Source organism: Capra hircus, chromosome 7 (assembly GCF_001704415.2).
Source record: "Capra hircus breed San Clemente chromosome 7, ASM170441v1, whole genome shotgun sequence".
Classification (NCBI taxonomy): Eukaryota; Metazoa; Chordata; class Mammalia; order Artiodactyla; family Bovidae; genus Capra; species Capra hircus.
In genome coordinates this window covers 37001092-37025360 of record NC_030814.1, presented here as the reverse complement: position 1 = coordinate 37025360, position 24269 = coordinate 37001092, and the positions used below count along the sequence as shown (strand labels likewise).

The 24269-nt window shown below is 35.9% G+C and overlaps 1 protein-coding gene across 1 annotated transcript in view; it reads left to right on the top strand.

The window, feature by feature from the left end:
* The window catches only part of GABRA1 (gamma-aminobutyric acid type A receptor alpha1 subunit), a 61033-nt gene that overhangs the window by 5798 nt on the left and 30966 nt on the right, over positions 1–24269 (top strand). Inside the window, exons 3-4 of the mRNA XM_013965743.2 lie at positions 683–795; positions 16425–16492. Of these exons, the coding sequence (XP_013821197.1) occupies positions 683–795; positions 16425–16492 (181 nt within the window). The remainder of the gene's footprint in view (positions 1–682; positions 796–16424; positions 16493–24269) is intronic.

The window sequence follows — 24269 nt, the reverse complement described above, 5'->3', positions numbered from 1 at the left end:
AAGGTATATTTTACTTCTAAGACCAACAAGGACAAAAATTCAATTAATTAGAGGTTTGAATAGACAAATTATAAAAAGTTTTGGTTATTGGTTCATAAACCTTCATGAAATAGAAATTACACACTGATGTGAACAAATAATTATCATAAGTAACAAGTTCTATTTTTCTCATTTAAACACCTGAAAGAACATAAAAAATCACAAAAGAAACATAGGAAGTGGACGAAGGAAGGGATGTTGGTAGATGCAATTTTAGGATTATGCTACATATTAAATGAAAACAAAGCTATTAATTATTTTGGTAGCTCCTAAATACTTTTTTTTTAATTTGGGAAGAAGTTTCCCAGATTTTGGTTTTTCAGTAGTGTGCATTAATGTTCTTGCTTGCCCAGGGAAAACATGCATTACGACTTTGTACACACACTGAGAATTATAAATGTAAAGAGACAACTCATGTCCTTTAATTTTCCTTCCAAAGTTAGAAATATTAGAATATACAGCATATCATCTATGAGAACAAATATAAGAAAATGTTAAGAATTAAGCTATGATTTTTTTTTAATTTTACAAAAAGGAATTTTCAAATTAAGATTCAATAGAAAGGAAAAAATTACAGAAGGCTTTATTTGGAAAAAGGTTTTAGTCGAAATGTATAATTTAGCTATTGCCTCTGATATTTCAGCTATGGACAACCCTCATTACAAGATGAACTTAAAGACAACACCACTGTCTTCACCAGGATTTTGGACCGACTCCTAGATGGTTATGACAATCGCCTGAGACCGGGATTAGGAGGTGAGTAGCGTTATTGTGTTTTATTTTAGAGAACAATATTAAGCCTTTACTATTAAAGCATTGCTTCCCTCTACATGGTAAAGTAAGAAGAATAACAGCATGTAGTGTAATGACTCATCCTATTTTCAATAGATTGCCCAATGTTAATTCAGTTTTCCATGGTCATCCCATGCACATACCCAAACGTGATAAAAGGCAATTCAAACTTCTCATAATGTCATGAAAGTAATGTTACATTTACTTGACATTCATAATCGTTTGCAAGTATGATTTGATTTTACAAGGGAGAAAGGCGGGTAATATTCTCCCTTCCAGCCCAAAGACTGCATTGCTATTTCATTCCGCATTGCTTTGTTTGCATTGGATTCCATTAAAATATTTCTGAATCTGTTGCTGTAAACATTTCTTGTGGAATATTACAGACTAATCCACTATTTTGTGTTCGATTAACCCCATCTTTGGGACAAAAGGTGAATGAGATAGATGGTAGTATTTTTTCTCTCAGTGCACTTAAACTGTAATTTTCTGTAATAAAAATGTATTTTTCTTTGTATACCAGTTAAATTGTTTACTAATGAATTTCTACTCAGGAAGAAGATAGCACTTAATAATGCAATATTTATAACAATAGAAGCAAATAATACAAGACATTACACACTTATTTAAATAGCCTTTGAATAAGATAACCAGCCTATCTTATTTAGTTAAGCAAAGAATAATGAAGTCAAAACAAAATATTGATCTCAGAGTAAAACAAATGAGGCAAAGAAATGAATTATTGTTCAAAGCCACATAAGAAACTAAGGTTATTATCTATGACTCCCAACTATAACTTATGCTGTACTTTCTCCAGAGCATTTGTTGAAACTATTTAATAGCAATATTTAAACTACTATGAAATGGCAGTTTTAAGAAATTCATCTCTTCTCCATCTAGACAGCAAAGATCTGCAAAGAATAAGAAGCTTAAGAATTCAATTTGTGATTTTAAAACAGAATGGTAACATGGATTTAGAATCTTCGTTTTAAATCTTTAGGTAGTGTGATCATAGGGGTATGGGACGTAGGTCTGCTTTGAGGCCGCCAAATGCCCTTAGTGTCTCAGAGGTTTAACAGAAACTCCTTTGTCAAAGGCACAATTCAGAAATATGTCAAAGGTCTTACCAGGTGTCCTTTCCTATCAATCTCAAGCATTCATTCTAGGACATGCTATACAAGTTCCCCCAGGTTTGTTGTATTCCACTTGGTTTCCCCTTACTAAGTTCTTAGAAAAAGTGTTAAGGAATAAAATGTATCAGTCACAAAATAGAGTGCATAAATAACTCTGTGCTGTATTAATATAAAATCTGTGTATGTCTAAACATCTAGAGTGGTTTCAGGAAAACTGTTCTTAGTTTATAAAATTTGAAATAAACTGCAAACACTGCAGGTAGGGGAGGAACGGACAAAAAGAAAGTCAGAATAGTGATAATAACTTTTATGAATGGGCATGCATCTGATTTCTTTACCTATTCATCTTCCTTCTCCATATCAATCCATAGAAAATCTGCAGAATTTTATAATATATCTAGAAAATCTTATCTTCATTCTAGTTTAGGAAATTGGGTTTAATACTTTAACATGTGAATATGAGTATCCTCTTAAGTTCTATGCATAGTTTTACGTTTGTTAAACAATTTTACACACACACCTTCATTAATAATCAGCTATATGGTCGTATTGTTATTTGGAGTACAGATAACACACCCATGACTGCTCATTTAAACTTAATTATGTATAATAACTTTAATAAATGTGTATGTTAATTCTTTAATCAAATATCGTGTAAGCAAGAAGCATTTCACCTAATCTTCATATGCATACCTAAGTCTTGGAGAGCCACAAACCTCGAAGATATATAATACAGACTCAGAATGAGTTGAAAAGCTACTCTTTCAAGACTCAAGATAGTGAATTTATGATACAGAAACAACTACATTAATTCAGGCAGCAATTTTCATGGAATCTATTATCTATTTAACCCCCTCAGAATAACAAAAATGTAAAGAACAGAGTAGTGGTAGGCTAAATATAGATAAGATGTATTCTTTTTAATTGAAGTGAATATAATGTTCTCTACCATAGTAGAGGATTCAAGGGCTCAGGAAAAAGTTTTAAAATGGGCCTTCTTTATTCTTTTTAAAAAGAATTTTCTGATATTTGTGATTTCTGGAAATGGTGATTTTGAGGTTATGATAGACATGAAAATAAATTTAAAAGTAGCCTAAATAATTTACTCCATTTCTATTTTATGTGTCATCTTAGAACATACTGCAATTAAATCTGATGGATTTGAGATTTATGAAAAAGTTTTAATTCTAACTTAATTTTTGTCATTTTTTGGATTGCCTTTTCAGTTTTAAGGGATATAATGGGATGTGTTTATTACCCTATCTCCAGAGTCATTTAGATGTTTATAAGTACATTTTGAGAATGTTTATCTGCCTTTAGAAAAATACAGCCTTAAATATTAAACACAGTTTTTAGATATTTTATAAACATAATCAGCTATAGAAGTAGAGAAAAATGTTAACATCATGCATGATATTTGGATGCTATAAACTAAAATTATCTATTACATACATTTCTACAGAATTATTTAATTCTGTCTTTACCATAGATTTCTGGTTAGCTAAGTTAAACTTGCATTCTAGTAGCTCTCCATTATAAAAATCAATTTTTTACATGATTCATTTGCTTTTCAATGCAAAAACTATATAGAGGCAATACTTGAAAGATTATCATTAGCTTATAAAGGGGGTAAAAATTTCCTCATAGTAGGTTCATGATCATAGCTGGAATAATCTTTTCTTGCAAGAGAAAGGAGTCCACTGTCTTCTTTATTATGATAAAAGTCTGGTTTTATAAAAATAACAACATTGTGCAGAAGGCAGAGATATTTTGTTCTGAATGCCTTGATAAAATATAGAAATGTGTTGTTAAGCTAAGACTTGAGACTAATGTAAGAAACTCTGGTACGTGCAGTTTCATCATGACCTGTTTTTTAGAAACACACACAGCATCCAAAGGTGTAATATTACTCATTGGAAATGTACACCCTAGATCCAAAAATTAAGAAACAAATATATAATATGGTTCATCCAGATGATAGGAGGTTGCAATTATTGTAATACTATTTTAAAAAGACTGTCTTTTCAGGGTCAAGAGCAATCCTTAGGGGGAAAAAAATTTAAGGACAACATAAAAAATGATATCCTGGAAAGCTACTTTAAAAAAGAAAACACTAAAAAGGATAGTGTGTGGAATTCTAGTAATATCCTCTATTCAGGGACATAAAGAGAAAAACATTTGGCAAATTCATATTTTAAGTACAAAATTAAGGAAGAAAGCTTTAAATAGACTTGAATTGAAATAGTCTGTAGCCAGAATATAAAATCAAAATTGTCAGTGATTGTTGAGTTCATTCTCGTCTAATATTGCCTTCTTTGAGGGCAAGGTGTGGAGGGCTCCTTCTTCCTTGCAACCAAAGAGGGAAGAATCTTTTTGAAAGGCTCGTGCCTAAAGCGTGGTTCTCACAAAAGAATAAAATGGTTGAGGAAGGAGAGGACATAAAATCCAGGAAAAAAAAAAAGGCAAGATAAGAAAGGAAAGGTTAGAGCAGAAAGGAGAGCGAGAGGGTATTGAAAGAGGGTATTCAAACTAAGAGAAAGAACGGAGAAAGGTGAGAGAGCTGGAGAAGGCAGAGGAGGACAGCTAGAGCGCCTGGTGCGGGAGAGGCGTCTGTGTTCCGAGGCTGGCTAGGCTAAGGTGTTCCTTGATTAATCAAGGTTCCTCTTTTCATTTTAAATCAAGACCAAACCAAACACCTTCTGAGGAAATCTGTTTTCTCAAGGTTTCTCCTTATTGGCTGTGAATCTAAAACTAAAGAAGCCTAAATTTTCTCCAACTTTCTAAAAGAGTAAACGATGCTCCCCCCACTCCCCTCCTCCTCCCCAACAAATAAACCAATCTGGGTAAAATTTCAGCCACTATCACACTGGCTTTCCCTGCACTCTAGGAGGAGGGGTAAGAACAATCCAGAAACAGATCCAAAACTGCATTCTGAAGAAAGTTTTCAGGTTTTTAAGGAGAAGCAGTATCCTTCCAGTAACATCTTTCCCGCCCTCTCTGCCCCACCATTTAGACAGGCTGCCCCATTTAGACTCTTTGCAGTGAAAGAGTGCCCGTGTGTACTCATCATGTGACAAACCCAGATGGATGGGAGAAGTAAATAGGTAGGTAGGGATGTAGGTAGAGAATTGACTTTATTCCTGTTGTTGTTTAATCACTGAGTCGTGTCTGACTCTTTTGCAACCCCATGGGCTGTCCATGGAATTTTCCAGGCAAGAATACTGAAGTGGGTGGCCATTTTCGAGGGGATCTTCCTGACCTAGGAATCAAACCCGAGGCTCCTGCCAGGTCTCCTGAATTACAGGCAGGTTCTTTACCACTGAGCCACTGGCGAAACTACTTATTTATTCCTACTATAAACCTAACATATTTAGTTAAGATTTTCTTCTTTTTCCTGTGTTACAGAATTGGGTTGTTGTTGTTTTAGATTTTAGTTAATTGAAGCTCTCAGTTAGATGAGTATATATAACTGGAATGTAGCTGGGATTTTCTCTCAAGGTATTTGAGCACTGACATACCATCTGATAAACAATCTATGCCTCAAAGCATACTCCTTATCTTCTTGATTTTCCCAATTTTTGATCTTTTATGCCTGTATGAGACCTTTTAGACTTCCTTTAGCCTAATTATTGCAAGAGATCTCAGCTTTAAGATAGTAAGTATCTCCCACCAGGCAAGGAGACTGGACTGGATATGAGTGCTGCTGGCAAAGTGGTATTGGCTTCTTGGGGAATTGGCATCTTGGGTTATGTTTCTTTATGTCAAAATAATTCAAGGTGGAACACTAAAGAGCACTCTAAGGCGAAAAAAAATCAGATTAACTTCTGTGAAATTTTGTGTCACTTTATAAACTTTAGGTAACTATGATCTTTTTTATGTTTTTATATGCTGTGTGATGTTGAAATCAGAGGCAACCATTTTATCCATGTTCACTTAAAGCACATATTTTGTATTTATATTAAAAAGCCAGAATTTCAAAAATTTAGAGGACAAGATATTATGTCACAATATATTCACTTTCAATAAAAAAGATCCTAAATTACTGACAGTACCCCAAAACAAGTTAAAACATTAGATTTCTCCAATATTTGTTATTGCTGTTGATATATTTACTTTACCAATTAATAGCTTTTCTTGTTAACTTTTTTTTAATTTCAAAATTTATGTGTTATTTTATTTTGTACTGAATTATACTTCACATGTTCAGTTTGGTGGATTTTCAGAATTATATACACCTATGTAACCATAACCCAAACAAGATATAGAACATATCTATCAATGCTGAAAGTTTCCTCAATCTTCTTTTAATTAATTAACTCCAGACTCCTCCCTGATGTCCATAGGCAATGTTTTGATTTCCAATATCAATATGTGTATATAGGTAATGGAGTACGGTTTAAAAAGAAAATATATATATATATATACACATACATACGTGTGTGTACTTGTCTTTGGACTTCTTTTTTTTTAATTTTTATTTTTACTTTATTTTACTTTACAATACTGTATTGGTTTTGCCATACATTGACATGAATCCACCACGGGTGTACATGCGTTCCCAAACATGAAATTCCACTCTAGAATTCTTCTTTTTGAATTTGCTATAGCTTTGTCTGGTGCTTTTAATGCAAGGTGTAGAGCAGATGCTCAGACTTTGGCCTAATGCAGTCTATTTCCACTGAAATACTATAACTAGACAGTCCATAATTCAACTGAATTTTAGAGGAAGAGCGGTTACCAAAGACACAAGAAAAACTGTTAAAATGAACAGAGAACACCTTTTAACCTTTACTGGCTGAGAGATCCAGTCAGCTCATGAAGCCAGCTTGTCTAATGAATCCAAGTGAGATGCCCAGAGGAATGTTTTAGCATGTTTAAAAACTTGCTGCTTCCATTTTTCCTTTTTGTGTATAGATCATTGTGCCAAGCACTTCCTAAGATAAAATGTTGCCTCTGAGACTATGCTCAGGTTATAAAGGCCAAATTATTGGTAAACGACTGCAGTTTATATTTTGTGCACTTACTTTTGACCTTTTTATATACTTAACATTTCCTCTCTTGGTACTAGAATGAATGTGAACTACTAAATGTGTGTGTGTGTGTGTGTGTGTGTGTGTGTGTGTGTGTGTGTATGTGTATAAATATATTCTTTAGATGGTTGGTGTTTTACAGCCTGAACTTGAATTCTTAATTTGAAAAATCATATTCGTAGTGTTTCTGAGTTGAGAATCTTCTTGTTCATAGTCATGGACTCTGCCATTTTGAAACACTTGAAACTGAGTCCTAAGTGGATGGCATATCCCTCCAAGATTATTATCCTCATATAACTAAAATTCTATAATGGGAACAGAAACTATGATGCCTCAAAGCTATTGCATATTAGGCAATTTTGATCAAGACTTATATAGACTGAAAGAAACCCATTTCTCCAGTACAGCAATCACATCCTTTTCTAAAGCTTTGCCCTCTCCCAATAGAAATGCCATGATATAAGGAGCTAAGGAGGGACAGTCTCAGTGGAGGAGAGATGAATGTCTGCTGTAATATGCTTTACCTTTTTTCCCTGGGAGATGCTTATATCATCTGAGTTCTGGAAATCTGAAAACACAAAAGGACCAGGCATTGGCTAGACATTTCTTTTTTTTTTAATTTTAATTTTTATTTTATTTTACTTTATAATACTGTATTGGTTTTGCCATACATTGACATGAATCCACCACGGGTGTACATGCATTCCCAAATATGAATCCCCCTCCCACCTCCCTCCCCATAACATCTCTCTGGGTCATCTCCGTGCACCAGCCCCAAGCATGCTGTATCCTGCATCGGACATAGACTGGCGATTCGATTCTTACATGATAGTATACCTGTTACAATGCCATTCTCCCAAATCATCCCACCCTCTCCCTCTCCCTCTGAGTCCAAAAGTCCGCTATACACATCTGTGTCTTTTCTGCTGTCTTGCATACAGGGTCATCATTGCCATCTTTCTAAATTCTATATATATGTGTTAGTATACTGTATTGGTGTTTTTCTTTCTGGCTTACTTCACTCTATATAATCGGCTCCAGTTTCATCCATCTCATCAGAACTGATTCAAATGTGTTCTTTTTAACCGCTGAGTAATACTCCATTGTGTATATGTAACACAGCTTTCTTATCCATTCATCTGCTGATGGACATCTAGGTTGTTTCCATGTCCTGGCTATTATAAACAGTGCTGCGATGAACATTCGGGTACATGTGTCTCTTTCTATTCTGGTTTCCTCGGTGTGTATGCCTAGCAGTGGGATTGCTGGGTCATACGGCAGTTCTATTTGCAATTTTTTAAGGAATCTCCACACTGTTCTCCATAGTGGCTGCACTAGTTTGCATTCCCACCAACAGTGTAGGAGGGTTCCCTTTTCTCCACACCCTCTCCAGCATTTATTGCTAGCAGACTTTTGGATCACAGCCATTCTGACTGGTGTGAAGTGGTACCTCACTGTGGTTTTGATTTGCATTTCTCTGATAATGAGTGATGTTGAGCATCTTTTCATGTGTTTGTTAGCCATCTGTATGCCTTCTCTGGAGAAATGTCTATTTAGTTCTTTGGCCCATTTTTTTATTGGGTCGTTTATTTTTCTGGAATTGAGCTGCATAAGTTGCTTGTATATTTTTGAGATCAGTCGTTTGTCAGTTGCTTCATTTGCCATTATTTTCTCCCATTCAGAAGGCTGTCTTTTCACCTTGCTTATAGTTTCCTTTGTTGTGCAGAAGCTTTTAATTTTAATTAGATCCCATTTGTTTATTTTTGCTTTTACTTCCAGAATTCTGGGAGGTGGGTCATAGAGGATCCTGCTGTGCTTTATGTTGGAGAGTGTTTTGCCTATGTTCTCTTCTAGGAGTTTTATAGTTTCTGGTCTTACATTTAGATCTTTAATCCATTTTGAGTTTATTTTTGTGTGCGGTGTTAGAAAGTGATCTAGTTTCATTCTTTTACAAGTGGTTGACCAGTTTTCCCAGCACCACTTGCTAAAGAGATTGTCTTTACTCCATTGTATATTCTTGCCTCCTTTGTCAAAGATAAGGTGTCCATAGGTGTGTGGATTTATCTCTGGGCTTTCTATTTTGTTCCATTGATCTATATTTCTGTCTTTGTGCCAGTACCATACTGTCTTGATGACTGTGCCTTTGTAGTAGAGCCTGAAATCAGGCAAGTTGATTCCTCCAGTTCCATTCTTCTTTCTCAAGATTGCTTTGGCTATTCGAGGTTTTTTGTATTTCCATACAAATCTTGAAATTATTTGTTCTAGTTCTGTGAAAAATATCGCTGGTAGCTTGATAGGGAATGAGTATACTACCCAAAGCAATTTAGACATTTCAAAATGTGATTTTCTACTCCATATCCAGATTTAGCAATTGCATCACCAACCATCACCAAGTTGCTCTACAGTAGCAGGTAGGGGAAACTGGTAAAGAGTTAAGGGAATGGAAATGAAGGACAAGGAGCAGAAACGCTGCTCCAGGCAGATTGGCAGGGAGCTGAAACATTGTCCAATGCTGCTGCTGCTGCTAAGTCACTTCAGTTGTGTCTGAACCTGTGTGACCCCATAGACAGCAGGAGTATAAATTGATGGTTATGTAGTGAGCTCAAGATATTTTCAATTTCTGAACAGGACAGTTTCAAAGTGGGGTTTTAAGAAATACTTTTTTATAATGACTAATGCTAGCCAATTCAGACCCCATATAGTGACTGCCTCTGTGAATTAATAGTAGCAAAGTAGCTTGAAGGAGGCAATAAACCTCCTTCATAAGTTACAAGCACACAGAACTGGGTCCAGTGAATATTATTCTGAGTTCCTTAGTAGACAGCATTTCCATTGAAAATATGGCTAGTGCCGTGTTAAATAAATTGTTGTAATAGGAATCCCTAACAAAATACTACCTACAATTCTTCACTATTGATTCCCTCTTCCATTTTTTTAAAAAAATAGTCACTCTTACAATCCACTCTTTACAAAGTATCAGTTGTCTTCTTAAACCACAAGTAATATTATTTCACTTCATTACCCCAAAGCTTCTTATTACATTAGAACAAAGGTCACCTGCTTCTATAAAGAGCTCTTTAAGTGTGGACCCTCTTACCTCTAGAGTGCCATCTTATACCATGATCATCAGCATCACCAAGTTCCAGATGTATGGACTTTCTTAAACAAAGAGCATTTATTCTCATCTTTGCTTTATTCTTTCTTTTATGCTTTAGATCTTTGCTTTATTCTTTCCTCTCCTTGAAATGTCTTTGCCTGGATCTGTTCATCCTTGAATTTTTCTCACCATCGAGGTCACAGGTCAAATGCTATCTCTTCTTTCAGAGCATTTATAATGATCTGACATTAACTAGCGTAATTCGTGCATATATGCTTATACACAACTATGTATATAATTTTGTCTATCTACCTACCTGTTTATCTATGTTTCTAACCTATTTACCTAAAATATGTGTTACCTAAGACTATGAGATATGCTGCAGAAGAACAGGAACAATTGCACTTTTGTTAACCAGTGTATTACTGGCATCTAGAAAAGTGCCTTCCTAGCACATAGAAAACTCTCAATAAACATTTGTTGACTAAATTAATGTACCCAGAAAATATATCTATTTGACTCTCACTCCAATAGAATGGAGTTGACTGTGCAGGTAGTATTTCTTCACTGAAGAAGTAATAAAATAGTCTAAGAGACGTTAAAGGATTGTCTTAAAATCACAAAGCTTGTTCTCTAGGAAAATCCGAGTTAAAATCCAAGTGTTTTGACTCTTAATCCAGTGTGCTTACTACTTACTATACTACACTGCTTTTCTGATTTTTGCCTCAAGCGCTAATCATCTTTTTGAATTATCACTTCAAAACATCTGTTACTTCAATACTTATCAGCAGGATATCAACATTGTAGGAAATCCCTAGTAAAAACAGATCTACAGCTGTCTAGCTGTTATAGAGGTTATAACAGTGTATGTACAAATGTGTATGCATATATGTGTGTTTGTGAATATATGTGTGTGCACATATATGTAATATAAATAATATATCTTTGAAGGGTGTGCTTGTTTAAAAAATGATTTTAATCATTATAAACTTAATTTACATTGATGTACTATCTTAGATATCCTCAATCACTGTAACAATAACCACCATCATAATTTCATTTTACATAACTCTATTCCATCTTTATCCTTTGAAAACTTGAACATGTGTATACAGTTATACTAATTCTAAAGAATCTGTTGATTATTTTACACTGGACAGAGGATTATTGTGACAAAAATACTGGATTAGAAAAAAAAAATTACTTGCTGATTGATCTAGTCTCTTCCAACCAAGTTATTTTGATTGATTTCCACTTGCAGACAGTTTCTTCATTACATAAGAGGTTCATTCACATATAACTTTGGTTAAGTGTGTAATCTTCCTAGCTAAACTTCATTAGAATTTCTGCTTCATGTTGTATGCTCTCAAATAGAATATTTCAAGCATAAAACTCTTTTTTTTTTTTTTCCCAATTTTTAAATTTTTATTTTTATTATTTATTTATTTATTTAAATTTTAAAATCTTAAATTCTTACATGCGTTCCCAAACATGAACCCCCCTCCCACCTCCCTCCCCACAACATCTCTCTGGGTCATCCTCAAGCATAAAACTCTTTACTTTTCCCATGTGATCCATAGAAAGGCCTTGAATACTTTCTAGATATTTCTAATAACTTCAGAGTCTAATGCTAAGTCAATAAAGCCTGGTATTAGAGCATGTGATTTAAATTTTGTTGTTCCTTAAATAATACATTTTATATATATGTATAAAAATAAAATTTTTGCTGGAGGGGAGGGGGAGGGGATGACAAAGTTTTTCTAGAACTGGGAAAAAGAAAGTTCTTCAACAGTTGCCTTAGCTCTCAGCCAAAACACATGAGTATGAGTGCATCTTCCATTTAAGCCTGGTTGATCTGAAGAGGATTGGATTTCAAACCACCATTATTTTGTCAAAAAAGCAAGTTAACCACGGCACTATTTATAATTTGGCTGAAGTTCCTTCACAGTGACCCTCTACCTTGAACCTTTGCACTCCAGATTTTAAAATGTTTATCTTAAAGCAGAATGGCTTCACGTGCCACTTAAGGACTCCCTGGTGAGCTGAAGTGAAGGACGCTTTTGGTCAAAGGATTCTATTCTTTGCCACTGAAATTGTACTCAACTGAGTGAGAATGTGGTTTGAGGATAATCATTAAGTATATATTTGAATAGAAAAAACTATGTAAGGGAATACATCAAGATATTAACAGTGAATTTATGTGGATGGTGATGTTTCAGGGAATTTAAATTTTTAAAATATTTTTCTGAAGCATCTCAACTTAAACTATGGACTTATATTTTTTTATTAAAATTTTTTTTTGTAAATTACATAATATGCTATATTGTGCTTATGCTTACTCTAAAGCTTTTGTAATGTTTTAGAGTAGCATTCCCAAGTGAGTTTCAGAAACACAGGGGTAGATGATGTTGACCACTTTCATTTAAAACATGGTTTCTTAGAGAAATGAGCATGGTAATGTCCAAGACATATCTTTCAGCAGCATACATAATAAGCAGTTTGACAGCAATGGTAACTACTTTTTCCACTATATATTCACTGATGACAAATAAAAGAAAACTACTTGAACATGTGACAAGGGAGCTATGCTGCTGCTACTGCTGCTAAATCGCTTTAGTCGTGTCCGACTCTGTGCGACCCCATAGACGGCAGCCCACCAGGCTCCGCCATCCCTGGGATTCTCCAGGCAGGAACACTGGAGTGGGTTGCCATTTCCTTCTCCAATGCATGAAAGTGAAAAGTGAAAGTGAAGTCATTCAGTCGTGTCTGACTCTTAGTGACACCATGGACTGCAGCCTTCCAGGCTCCTCCGTCCATGGGATTTTCCAGGCAACAGTACTGGGGTGGGTTGCCATTGCCTTCTCCAGGGAGCTATATTAGAAGGGAAAGTATAGAAAGTGTACACCCGTGGTGGATTCATGTCAATGTATGGCAAAACCAATACAGTATTATAAAGTAAAATAAAGTAAAAATTAAAATTCAAAAAAAAAAAAAAAAGAGAGTGAGTCTGCTGATTATCTTGCTTCCCCTAGGTTACAGATGGAATCATCTGCTAACAATCTAAAAACAGCAGAGAGAAATATTCCGTATACTGGCAAGTTCACTTCTTCAGAGCATTTTATGATAGATAGAACAGAGTTTTAGAAAAATTTTATTGGCGTACAGTTGATTTATAATGTTGTGTTAGTTTCTGATATACAGCAAAGTGAATCAGTTGTGCATAGACATATACCATTCTTTTTTAGATTATTTTCTCATATAGGCCATTACAGACTATTGTTTAGAGTTCCCTATACTATATAATCAGTTCAGTTCCGTTGCTCAGTTGTGTCTGACTCTTTGCGACCCCATGAATTGCAGCACGCCAGGCCTCCCTGTCCATCACCAACTCCCAGCATTCACTCAATCTCATGTCCATTGAGTTGGTGATGCCATCCAGCCATCTCATCCTCTGTTGTCCCCTTATCCTCCTGCCCCCAATCCCTCCCAGCATCAAAGTCTTTTCCAATGAGTCAGCTCTTCGCATGAGGTGGCCAAAGTACTGGAGCTTCAGCTTTAGCATCATTCCTTCCAAAGAACACCCAAGACTGATCTCCTTTAGAATGGACTGGTTGGATCTCCTTGCAGTCCAAGGGACTCTCAAAAGTTTTCTCCAACACCACAGTTCAAAAGCATCAATCCTTCGGCGCTCAGCTTTCTTCACAGTCCAACTATCACATCCATACATGACCACAGGAAAAACCATAGCCTTGACTAGACGGACCTTTGTTTGCAAAGTAATGTCTCTGCTTTTGAATATGCTATATAATACTTACCAGTTATCTTATTAGTTGTCTATTTTATATATAGTAGTGTGTCTATGTCAATCCTAATCTCCCAATTCAGCCCATACCTCCTTACCCCCTGGTAACCATGTTTGTTTTCTACATTTGTAACTTTAAGTGGTATCATATGATATTTGTCTTTCTCTGACTGACATCACTCAGCATGATGATTTCTGGCTCCATCCATGTTGCTGAGAATGGCATTATTTTCTTCATTCTATGGTTAATATTCCATTGTATATATGTAGCACTTGCTTTCTATCCATTCCTTTGTTGATGGACATTTAGGTTGCTTCCATGTTTTGGCTATTGTACATAGTGCTACAATGAACATTGAGGTGCATATGTCTTTTCAAATTATCATTTCCTCCAGATATATGCCCAAGAGTTGGACTGCTGGATCATATGGTAGCTCTATTTTTAGTTTTTTACAGAATATCCATACTGTTCTCCATAGTGGCTGCACTAATTTATGTTCCCACCAACAGTGTAGGAGGGTTCCCTTTTCTCCACATCCTCCTCAGCATTTAAGAAAAAAGCATATTGGTTGCCCCTAAAACATCTGGTAAGCCAAGCTTTGAAAAGCTAGCTACCTCGGGGAGTATTTGTTTTCTCCTCACACTCCTGAAATAGATAATACTGATAAAGGAGTCCAAAAGAATTGTCTCAGGCCACGAAGCACTTGCAAGTGTAAAAACAGGGACACTTATTTCCCCAAGTAAGTGTGCATTTAATGATAGGTCCCTACCATAAAAATAAAATGAAAGAAAGGAAATAATCTTACTTCCATAATTGTCACTCAAAGCCATAAGATATTCATCAAAAACCTTATAGCTTGTAATCTGGAGAGAACTGAAAGGCAACTTCAAGAACAAAATGATTTGTTTTACTTGATCTAGAAAGGGAAGTCTTGAAAGAGAAAGGACAAAAATGAGCCCAATGAATAGATGAACTGCAGCTTTTGTGACTAGATAGCATGTTTTCATTGTATTATGATTTTTAATTGAAAGTCATTCTGACATTCTAATAAAGTGTGAGCTCTTGCTGGGCTCTTAAGAAATAACAGATATACAAATATATATTTCCATATATGTATATATGGAAATAAAGTGTGCAGTAGAGAGAGAGATGTATGCTGGAAGAGAGAATGACTGCTGGAAGAGGTGAGAAGAGGAACGTGGTGTGAGAGGCAAGTGGTTAATACATCTGAGACTTGGTGCTGACAGCTATTCTCTTAAGCTCCACAGTTGCTGCAGGATGTTGGATGTTAAAGTTGAGGATGGAAATGAGTTCTAAAAACACAACTCTATTCTCTTTGTCTCAAGCTATGTTCTTTATTTTGAAACACTGAACAGTAAACCCCACATAATTATTATGTCAGCAGGCTCATTTAAGCATTTTGGAGCCAATGAAATCTTTGGGGGTAGGGAACAAAACCTAAAAAATAATGGATTGTTTATGGATGGAACTATCTCCATCTCAAAATTATTCTATCATTTGAGATACACATTATGTGTATAACGTGACTTTCAAGAGCCAAATTTATACTGAACATTTAATTCTTTACAAGTGAATTGCTAGGGGATAAAATTTTTGAGTTTCAAACGAATTCATTATTGTAGGTATTGGGTTAACTTTTTAATATACTACACAAAAGATATAAATATCCTTATCAATGAAATGAATTGTTTAAGATGCTGGACTGTTATTTCTCAGAGCTAAAGCTGAAAATTAAAAAGTCATCTTTTCATTCCCACCTCTCAACAAAGGTTTCCTTTTATACAAGCAACATATATTTTTTTTAATATCTGTGTTGGGTTGTCACCAAACTACATACGTTTTATTGGATGATATATATGCCTCAGAGCCACTAACATAAAATTACATTGACCTTGAAATGGAGTCTATTAAATGAACTTTTGCTGTACCATAATATGTGCTTCTTGTCCTCAAAATTGAAGATACTTGCATAGGTTGTCAGATTCTTTTCCCAGGGAGTAATTTGGATAATCCACTTATGATTTAATGCCAGAAAGAAATCGTTTATAAAACACACCCTGGAGTCCTTAAACAGTTAATAAAGTTTGCTACAGTACATTATATATACATCCCAAGAATAGCCTGAATACCTGGAGAATCTGGCAAGCTGTATAAGAATAGTTAATCTTAAATCATAACCATATGCTAACATATTTTTTATGACAACATGAAATGGCTTGGTATCATTCAGGAAAGTGTGTCCATTCTTACAGAATCCATTAAGAATCATCTGACCTCTCCATAAAATCTGTCTCCCAGAGTGGCATATTTAGGCTCCCTTCTCCATTGAAAAATATTCACTGTGAAATTTCATGTGTAAGCAGTAAATTATCAGGACTACACAGTGGAGCAATTTTAGAAATAGCTAATCAAAGCCAATAAATTTCCCATTTGGGTGTGAGTATATGGTTGTGAGATCTAATCAGGGCTGTTGATAGACATTCACTGTCCCAATTTCCTGCTTCATCAGAGCGTGTAACTGAAGTGAAGACTGACATCTTCGTCACCAGTTTCGGACCCGTTTCAGACCATGATATGGTAAGTGAGTCTGCAATTTTGGTTTTCCTGGAGTATTTTCTAAATTTAACTTTTGAAAGGAAAAATATGGATTAGGTTTTTAGGAAGTAATTTGCAGTGCCCTGGTTATATCTTTGTGTTTCCCTGTGTGCATAATAAGTAATATATCATATATATATAATATATATACATGTAATATATGTGTATATAATATTTACATAATGGAAAATACCCATTCGCTTTTCAGGCCAGGCCTGTTTATAGTTATCAACCACTGTAGTCTTCTTTTGTTCAACACGGAAATTTTTCCTTCACCTTGGTCTATGTTCTGTGATTCCAATAGTGTGAATTACCTTATATTTTAGTTAGGAAGACATATTGATTGAAGAATGGTCACTTTCTGATGGCCGGGACTAGTATAGAATAGCTGTAAACACTGCAATTTCTGAATTATTTTTGGTTAAAAATGAGAAATGAGTATAAAAGCTGAGCAAATACTTGACCAGAATTAGACTGAGAATGAAATAACACCTGTGGGAAAGGTTCAGCTTCACTGCAAAAGGCAATCATTAAATTATTACCAAGAGTGAGAATAAAATGAATACATACCTGCTCTCTCCTTTCCCAATCCAAATGAACATGATTTTCTCTTTTATCTGATGGGAGTTGGTAAGTCTGTAGAGCTCTGCAGATATTATATAATATTTCTGGACTCTTGACAGCCAAACTCCTATAGAAGCAAAAAATCATCAAGAGGCCATGAGACACATCGTTACAGTTATTTTGAAGATACATTAATTAAATACTATTTTTTGAAATATCTTTTTGTTTACGCCATCTTAAAAGTCATCTGATTTCCTAATAGCTCAGATGATTCAGAATAAATGTTAGAGAAAATAACAGTTTAGACCAGCATTTCCACAAGGCACCCAGATTGGCAGGGTTAGAGCTCTGACCAGTCCCGAGGTAAGGTAAACTGTTGAACTGCATTTAATCTAGTGTGTTCCAATCATATTTTCCCCAAACCCTTTTCTTTAAGTGATGCTTGCTGACATTCTGTGACTCAAACATTGGGAAATGCTGACTTAGGATGATTAGATTTTGTTGTTTTTGTTTAGTCTCTGAGTCATGCCCAACTCTCTTGCTACTCCATGGACTGTAGACCACCAGGCATCTCTGTCCATGGGATTTCCCAAGCAAGAATACTGGAGTAGATTGCCATTTCCTTCTCCAGGGGATCTTCCCAATCCAGGGATTGCACCCACATCTCCAGCATTGACAAGTGGATTCTTTACCACTGAGCCACCAGTGAAGCCCCAGGATAATTAGATGCTTTACACCTAAGACAGGTTATGAATGTAACCTGTACAGATTAGAGTCACTGGAGCATAGAACAGATAGCAGAGTGGTAGGTAAGAATACAAATTTCTGAACCAGAATGCCTGGGTTTATAATACCAGTCCTTTTACTAGATAAGAGTGTATCTGTCCTTGGGGAAATTACTTAATATGTCTCTGCCTCAGCTTATTCATGTGTGAAATGGGAGTAATAATAACAATACCTCATGGAGTTATCACCAGTATTAAATGATTAATGCATGAAAAGCACTTAAAAATCATTGGCATATCCTAAGCACACAATAAATGTCAACCACTATCACTATGTAAGAAAAAGAAATATTAAAATTAGCCAAAATGGTGGATTTATTCCTCTGGTAATTCATTTTGCCATTGTGGTCAGTCTGTAGACCACTTTACTGAAATACTGTGCAATACAATAATTTTTACAAACTTGATTGTGGTCTGAGAACTATTGTGATTCTCCCACATTGCAACTCAGTCTTCCCACAAAACTATTATTCTCTCATGCTACTTTTCTAATTAAGAAACTTTAATATATCCCAGTTCAGTTTAAGGTCAAATTTAAGCTCCTCTGCCTGTATCCCATAATAACCATACGTGATTTTACCACTCGTCCTCACTTGTTCCCATGGACTATTCAGTGATTTGCATAAGTATTACTTTCTGTGAGGCATACCCTTGGGGGCTAGAACTGCTGACTCTAGGATTCAGCCTTGCTGAATTCAAATTCATCACTGACAGCAGAGTGACATTGGAGCAAATCAATCTTGTAAGGCTCCAAGCCTCTAAAGTTGATATATTATCATAGTCACCTATCCTTGTAAGACTTCAACAACAACAGCATCCTTGCAGGACTGTTAGGAATTTTAAATGAGATACATAAATAAGGGTCTATCGATAGTGCTCAATAAATAGTAACTATTATTATTTTTTGTCTCTGAACCCCTTATGATGGCATGCACCCTTTGTAGAAATTTCCTCTAATCTCTATCCATTTAAATTTTGTTATTTCCCCAAAAGTCCAAATCAAGACCCAAATGCTTGATGAAAACTTTTCTTTTATTCATTCAATAACAAATTAACTTTCCTTTTCTGCATTCAATCATATTTATTGACTGTAAAATACAATTTAGCTTTTCGTCTCATATATAGCATTGTTTTGTTAAGTTACTTATCTTATATTAGTATCTTATTTTCCTAAAGTGATGCCAAATGACATAAAGGCAAGCTTGTTTCACATCTCTTGTACTATCAATGCCTCGCTGTTTTACAATAAGTGTTTAATTTCTACTTACTTGGTAAAAGGTTTATGAGTCTACATTAACTTTTAAAAAGTAAGGTCTTCTGAGACTCAGTAAATAACACCCTCTTTCCTACCTGAGTTGATTGAGACATAAGATAGCAGAGTAAAGGACATGAAAAAGGAAGACATCATCTTTATTGCTAATCTTTATTGCTAATAATGGTGGTATTCTAGAAGGTGGCTTATATCAGCAGACAAGTGGTTTCCAGAGAGTAAACACCAGGGTCAGCCAGAGTAACCTACCCAATCAGCAGGAAGTGTTGGCTTCCTTCTGCAAGGGTGGAGACTGTCCACGCAAAACATGGAGCGTGGAGGAACACAGTAGCATTTGTGAGTCTACTGGACAGCCGGCATCAAAAATGGAGAAGACAAGAGGAAGTTGCTGAGATAGGCAAGATTAATTTCTCCTTCCAAATTCTCCTGTCAAGTTAAATTACTTGTCCTCTCTCCCCTCTCTGAATAAAAGAGTGTGAGAGAAAGGAGAACTTTCGGAAGTTTTGCACTGGTGAAGCTTTCTTCTCATAGATGGAACACCATGAGCGGGGATAAAGCATTATAAATAGTGCACAATAATAAAGATATTACTCCTCCTCCTAATAATAATAAGGCTGTGTGCTTAGTTGCTTAGTCGTGTCTGACTCTTGGTGACCTCATGGACTGTGGCTCACCAGGCTCCTCTGTCCATGGGATTCTTCAGGCAAGAATACTGGAGTAGGTTGCTGTGCCTTCCTTCAGAGGATCTTCCTGACCCAGGGATAGAACCCAGGTCTCTCACATTGCAGGTGGATTCTTTACTGTTTGAGCCATCAGGAAAGCCCAATAATAATACGACTATTCTCTATCTCTGGCACCTAGCATGATCTCTCAGGAAGAGTAGATGCTCAATAGAAATTAATAAGGGACAGTGCCCAAATAAAGCCATATGCAGTCAAGCACTTTTCTCTTGAAAAATATTTTGCATGAACAGTGATGTCTTTTCTCTCAGACAAAAGATTCTCACTAGGATTTTGGATACACTATTAACCCTAAGATTACCATAAATTACTTTTTACACATGGCCTTTGGTCAATAATCAGGTAAGAAGAAGGGAACAGAGTCTAAACCAGTGACACTGTTTTGCCTAAAACTCTTAAACAAGCCAACATTTTAATTGTTCTGTCACAGAAGCAAATTAGCCTTAAGTCTGCAACTGATTTCCTAAGTGACTAGTGGAAACTGTACCTAACCACTTTGAAAAGATTAATATTTAAACTACATTATGGGAGAATTATCCATAAAAAAGAGTGGAATGATTTAGAGAGTATCAAAATTAAAGGCAGAATGACAAAGCTATTTTTTAAGACAGGAAATGTAGTTTTTAAACTGAGTACTAATAACTAAATAATGATAACCATAATAACATTAAACACTATTGAATGCTTATGTTAGGCACTGTGCTAAGAGTTTTATAGATCATATACCTTTTAATCCCCATGTCAAAATTTTTGCTGCATGTTATTGTCATCCACATTTTCTAGAGTAGAAAAGTAACCCAGCTAGGTAGCAACTTGAACTCAGGCTGCCTGTCCTTAGAGATTCCACAGATCCCAAAGTATCTGACTTCATCTGGAATAGAAAACAAAATTAGGACAACTCCTTATTTTAAAAACCATTAATTGGCAATCAAACTGCACATTCCCAGGGCACTAGGTTCTGACAAAAATATCCAGGCAGCACAATCAGAAAGCTCTGTTTTCCATAGTGCTTAAAATGTATTAAATCACAGCACACACAGATGGTAATAAATTGTGCAAGTGGGAACACTTCAGTACAATATTTATTTAGAAACATAACGGATGTTGTGTCCCTGTCTTCAGAATAAGGCTCATATTCTCCAGGGACCTGCTCTATTGAAAAGGGGAACTGGGAGAGAATTTCCACTTGAGTGGTGGAGGCTGGAACACTGAACTCTGAAGGAACACCAACACTTCTTATTTGTTCAGACACTTTTCTGTGGAGTCTTCTATTTTGCCTTCTGTTTTTGTTTTACTTAGTTATGACCACTTTCTCACTTTTTTCAGTTCCTGTCCTACCACCCTTCCAAAGAAATAGCACTTTTTCATTCCCCGATACCTTGAAATCTAATACAAATTTGTGTTGATAAAAAAACAAAATGGGAGACCAATAGTCACTTTTAACGTTTACTGAGAACTTCTGTGCTCTAGAACTTCTTGCAAGTTTTTCGCTTGTGTTGGCTCACTTCTGACCACAGGCAAGTGGAATGAGTATTGCAATGATCCCTACTTTATTGGCAGCCAAGGGCATTAGAGTAAATAAGAAAATTGCCTAAGGCCATTCATCTGGAAGAAAGACAATTCAGTTCTAGTTAGCAGATTTATAATTTACATTTGTAAGCTTTATGCTATGGCTCTGCCCTCTCCTCCTTATTCTGACTTCCTGAAGGAGCTCTGGCACACCTTGGTCTAGTGAATTTCGACCATGGGGAGAGGTCGGGCTGTACAAGTAGCTACTGGGAGTTGCCTGCAGCTACCATGGCAATATTGCAGGGGCCATTCCCAAAACATGGGAAACCAAATATTTCATCCTTGATTAGGCAAGAAGTGTTCACGATCAACTGCTTTCATATCAGTTTTAATTTCTACTTCTAACACAGGGAAACATAAAAATTAAAGCTTAATTTTGCTCTTTGTGCAGGTTTATGCATGTGTGTGCACATGCATGCTTGTGTAACCAGAATGATATTTGAAGAGAGAGTATCTTAAATGAATTTGGGATTTCATTGTCCACCATTAACACAGGGAAATAAAGCTAGCTTTCAATATGTTAAACTGTAAGCCTTAGGAGCTTGACAGGTTTTGACATTTTTTTGAATCTTAGCCTTTGGGATATATCTTGTCAAAGACTTGATGATAAATATATTTTATCTTATAGGTAACATTTATTTTATATTCAAAAATCTCCTTGGAGCAAGCAAACAAGCAAACAATGCTTTAGATTTATAGTAATATGGTCAGCTTAGACATCCTTGGAACCTTGATTTAAAAATGACCCTTGCCTCCACTGTTGACCAGGCTAAAGTTTTGCAGCCTAATAAAATAGAGAGCTGATGTGACTGACTCCTGAGTAACAGACATAGATAGCATCATTGTCATAGCCTTGACTTACAAGTTTGTCTGTTGTCCAGAGACAAGAACATGCACAGCCCAGACTAAACCCGTCCATTCTGCTTCCCTGGCAAGCACTCCTACTCTGGATCCCTTCCTGGTGCAATCCACAGGCACTCTCCTCATTTCTCTCTGCATGAAAAACACTATTCTAAGCCCATCCTACTCCTCCACGAGTTTCTTCTATAGCTTCCAAGTCTAAACAGTTTCTCCCTCTGTCAAATTTAACGGATGCTTAACACATGTTTCTAAGTAAATTCCTACGTCACATATCCCAGTGCTTCTCATCTGACACTTCCAGACAGAAAAAAACAGTAACTTCTCTTGCCTGCAAAGATAGACTGGTGTCATGTTACACTTTTTAAATTTCTATTTCAATCAGCATTTACCACTATGCCTGGTACATTATAAACTTTTTTGTTGTTCTTTAGTGGCTAAGTCATGTGCAACTCTTTCGGGACCGCATGGACTTTAACTCACCAGATTCCTCTGTCCATGGGACTTTCCATGCAAGAATACTGAAGTGGGTTGCCATTTTCTTCTCCAAGGGATCTTCCTAACCCAGGGATTGAACTGTGTCTCCTGCATTGGCAGGTGGATCCTTTACCACTGAGCCACCAAGAAAGCCTCTCATTATAAACTAACCAATAATAGTTTTTACTTGATCAGTAGGGACTCAGCAATGCCAACTAGTGCTCTGAAAATTTTCATTCAAACTTTATGCAATTTTGCATTAACCCTTGGAAAGAAAGATGTAGTAAAATTCATGCACAAAAAGCCTGAACATAGACACTGTTTATTTTACATGCCCTAAAGACGACATGTATAAGATTAAAAAAAGGAAAAACAAAACAGCAGCTTTCTGATACATCAGGGTTTGGGGTTTAAGAAAATGGAGCATGATGTTTTTAAGTTAGTTTTCCTTCCAGTTTGGAGCATTCGAAGATTAATCGAGAATATGGTAGTCTTTATTTCAAACCACTGAGTTCCAATTTTAGTGTCAGTGTAGCAAGTCCTGCAAGAAAGATTGATATTATTACCCCTTTCAATTTTAGGAGCTGGTAAATCTCATTGCTTGTTTTCAGATTAGCAGACGTTTGTCTCTGGGTATTGCCATGAGGAATGCTGTGTTTATTCAAATAAATAGATTCCCTGGCTATGAATGATGAGGAGCTTCACACCGTTTCTCCTCTGTCTTATACAAATCAGTTCAGTTCAGTCGCTCAGTCATATCCGACTCTTTGGGACCCCATGGACTACAGTAGGCCAGGCCTCCTTGTCCATCACCAACTCCTGGAGTTTACTCAAGTTCATGTCCATTGAGTCAGTGATGCCATCCAACCATCTCATCCTCTCTTGTCCTCTTCTCCTCCTGCCTTCAATCTTTTCCAGCATCAGGGTCTTTTCAAATGAGTCAGTTCTTCCCATCAGGTGGCCAAAGTATTGGAGTTTCAGCTGAAACTCATACACATATATACTCACATAAACACACACACACACCTGCATACTCTGAATTCTTTTCTCTTTTTTTTTTGGAAAAGATGCAAATTACCATTGAAATGGATTTCTTATTTTAATAATCTTGTTCATTGTGTAGAACTGAAAGTCTGTATACATTGTTTGTAGGGGAAAATGTTTACTTAGCCAAAAAAAAAAAAAATGTTTACTTAGCCAAAAAGAAGATTATTTCAACATTAGCATCATGGATATCTTGGGATTGGCATTTTCAGAGACCATGAGAGGGTCCCTAGAATGTTATAGTCTATTTTTAGAACTAAAATTGTCTATTTTAAACATTTTCATGTATGTAATAACCTGTAACATGAGTTCTGTTTTTATTTGCAGTATATTCTGTCCCTTTGAGTACTGATATGATGGAGGTGGGGTGGAAGTAAGGTACTAAGTTCCTTTCACATATCTGAGAAGATATTCAGCAGAATTTTTCTGACAAGATAATATTTGATATTTTA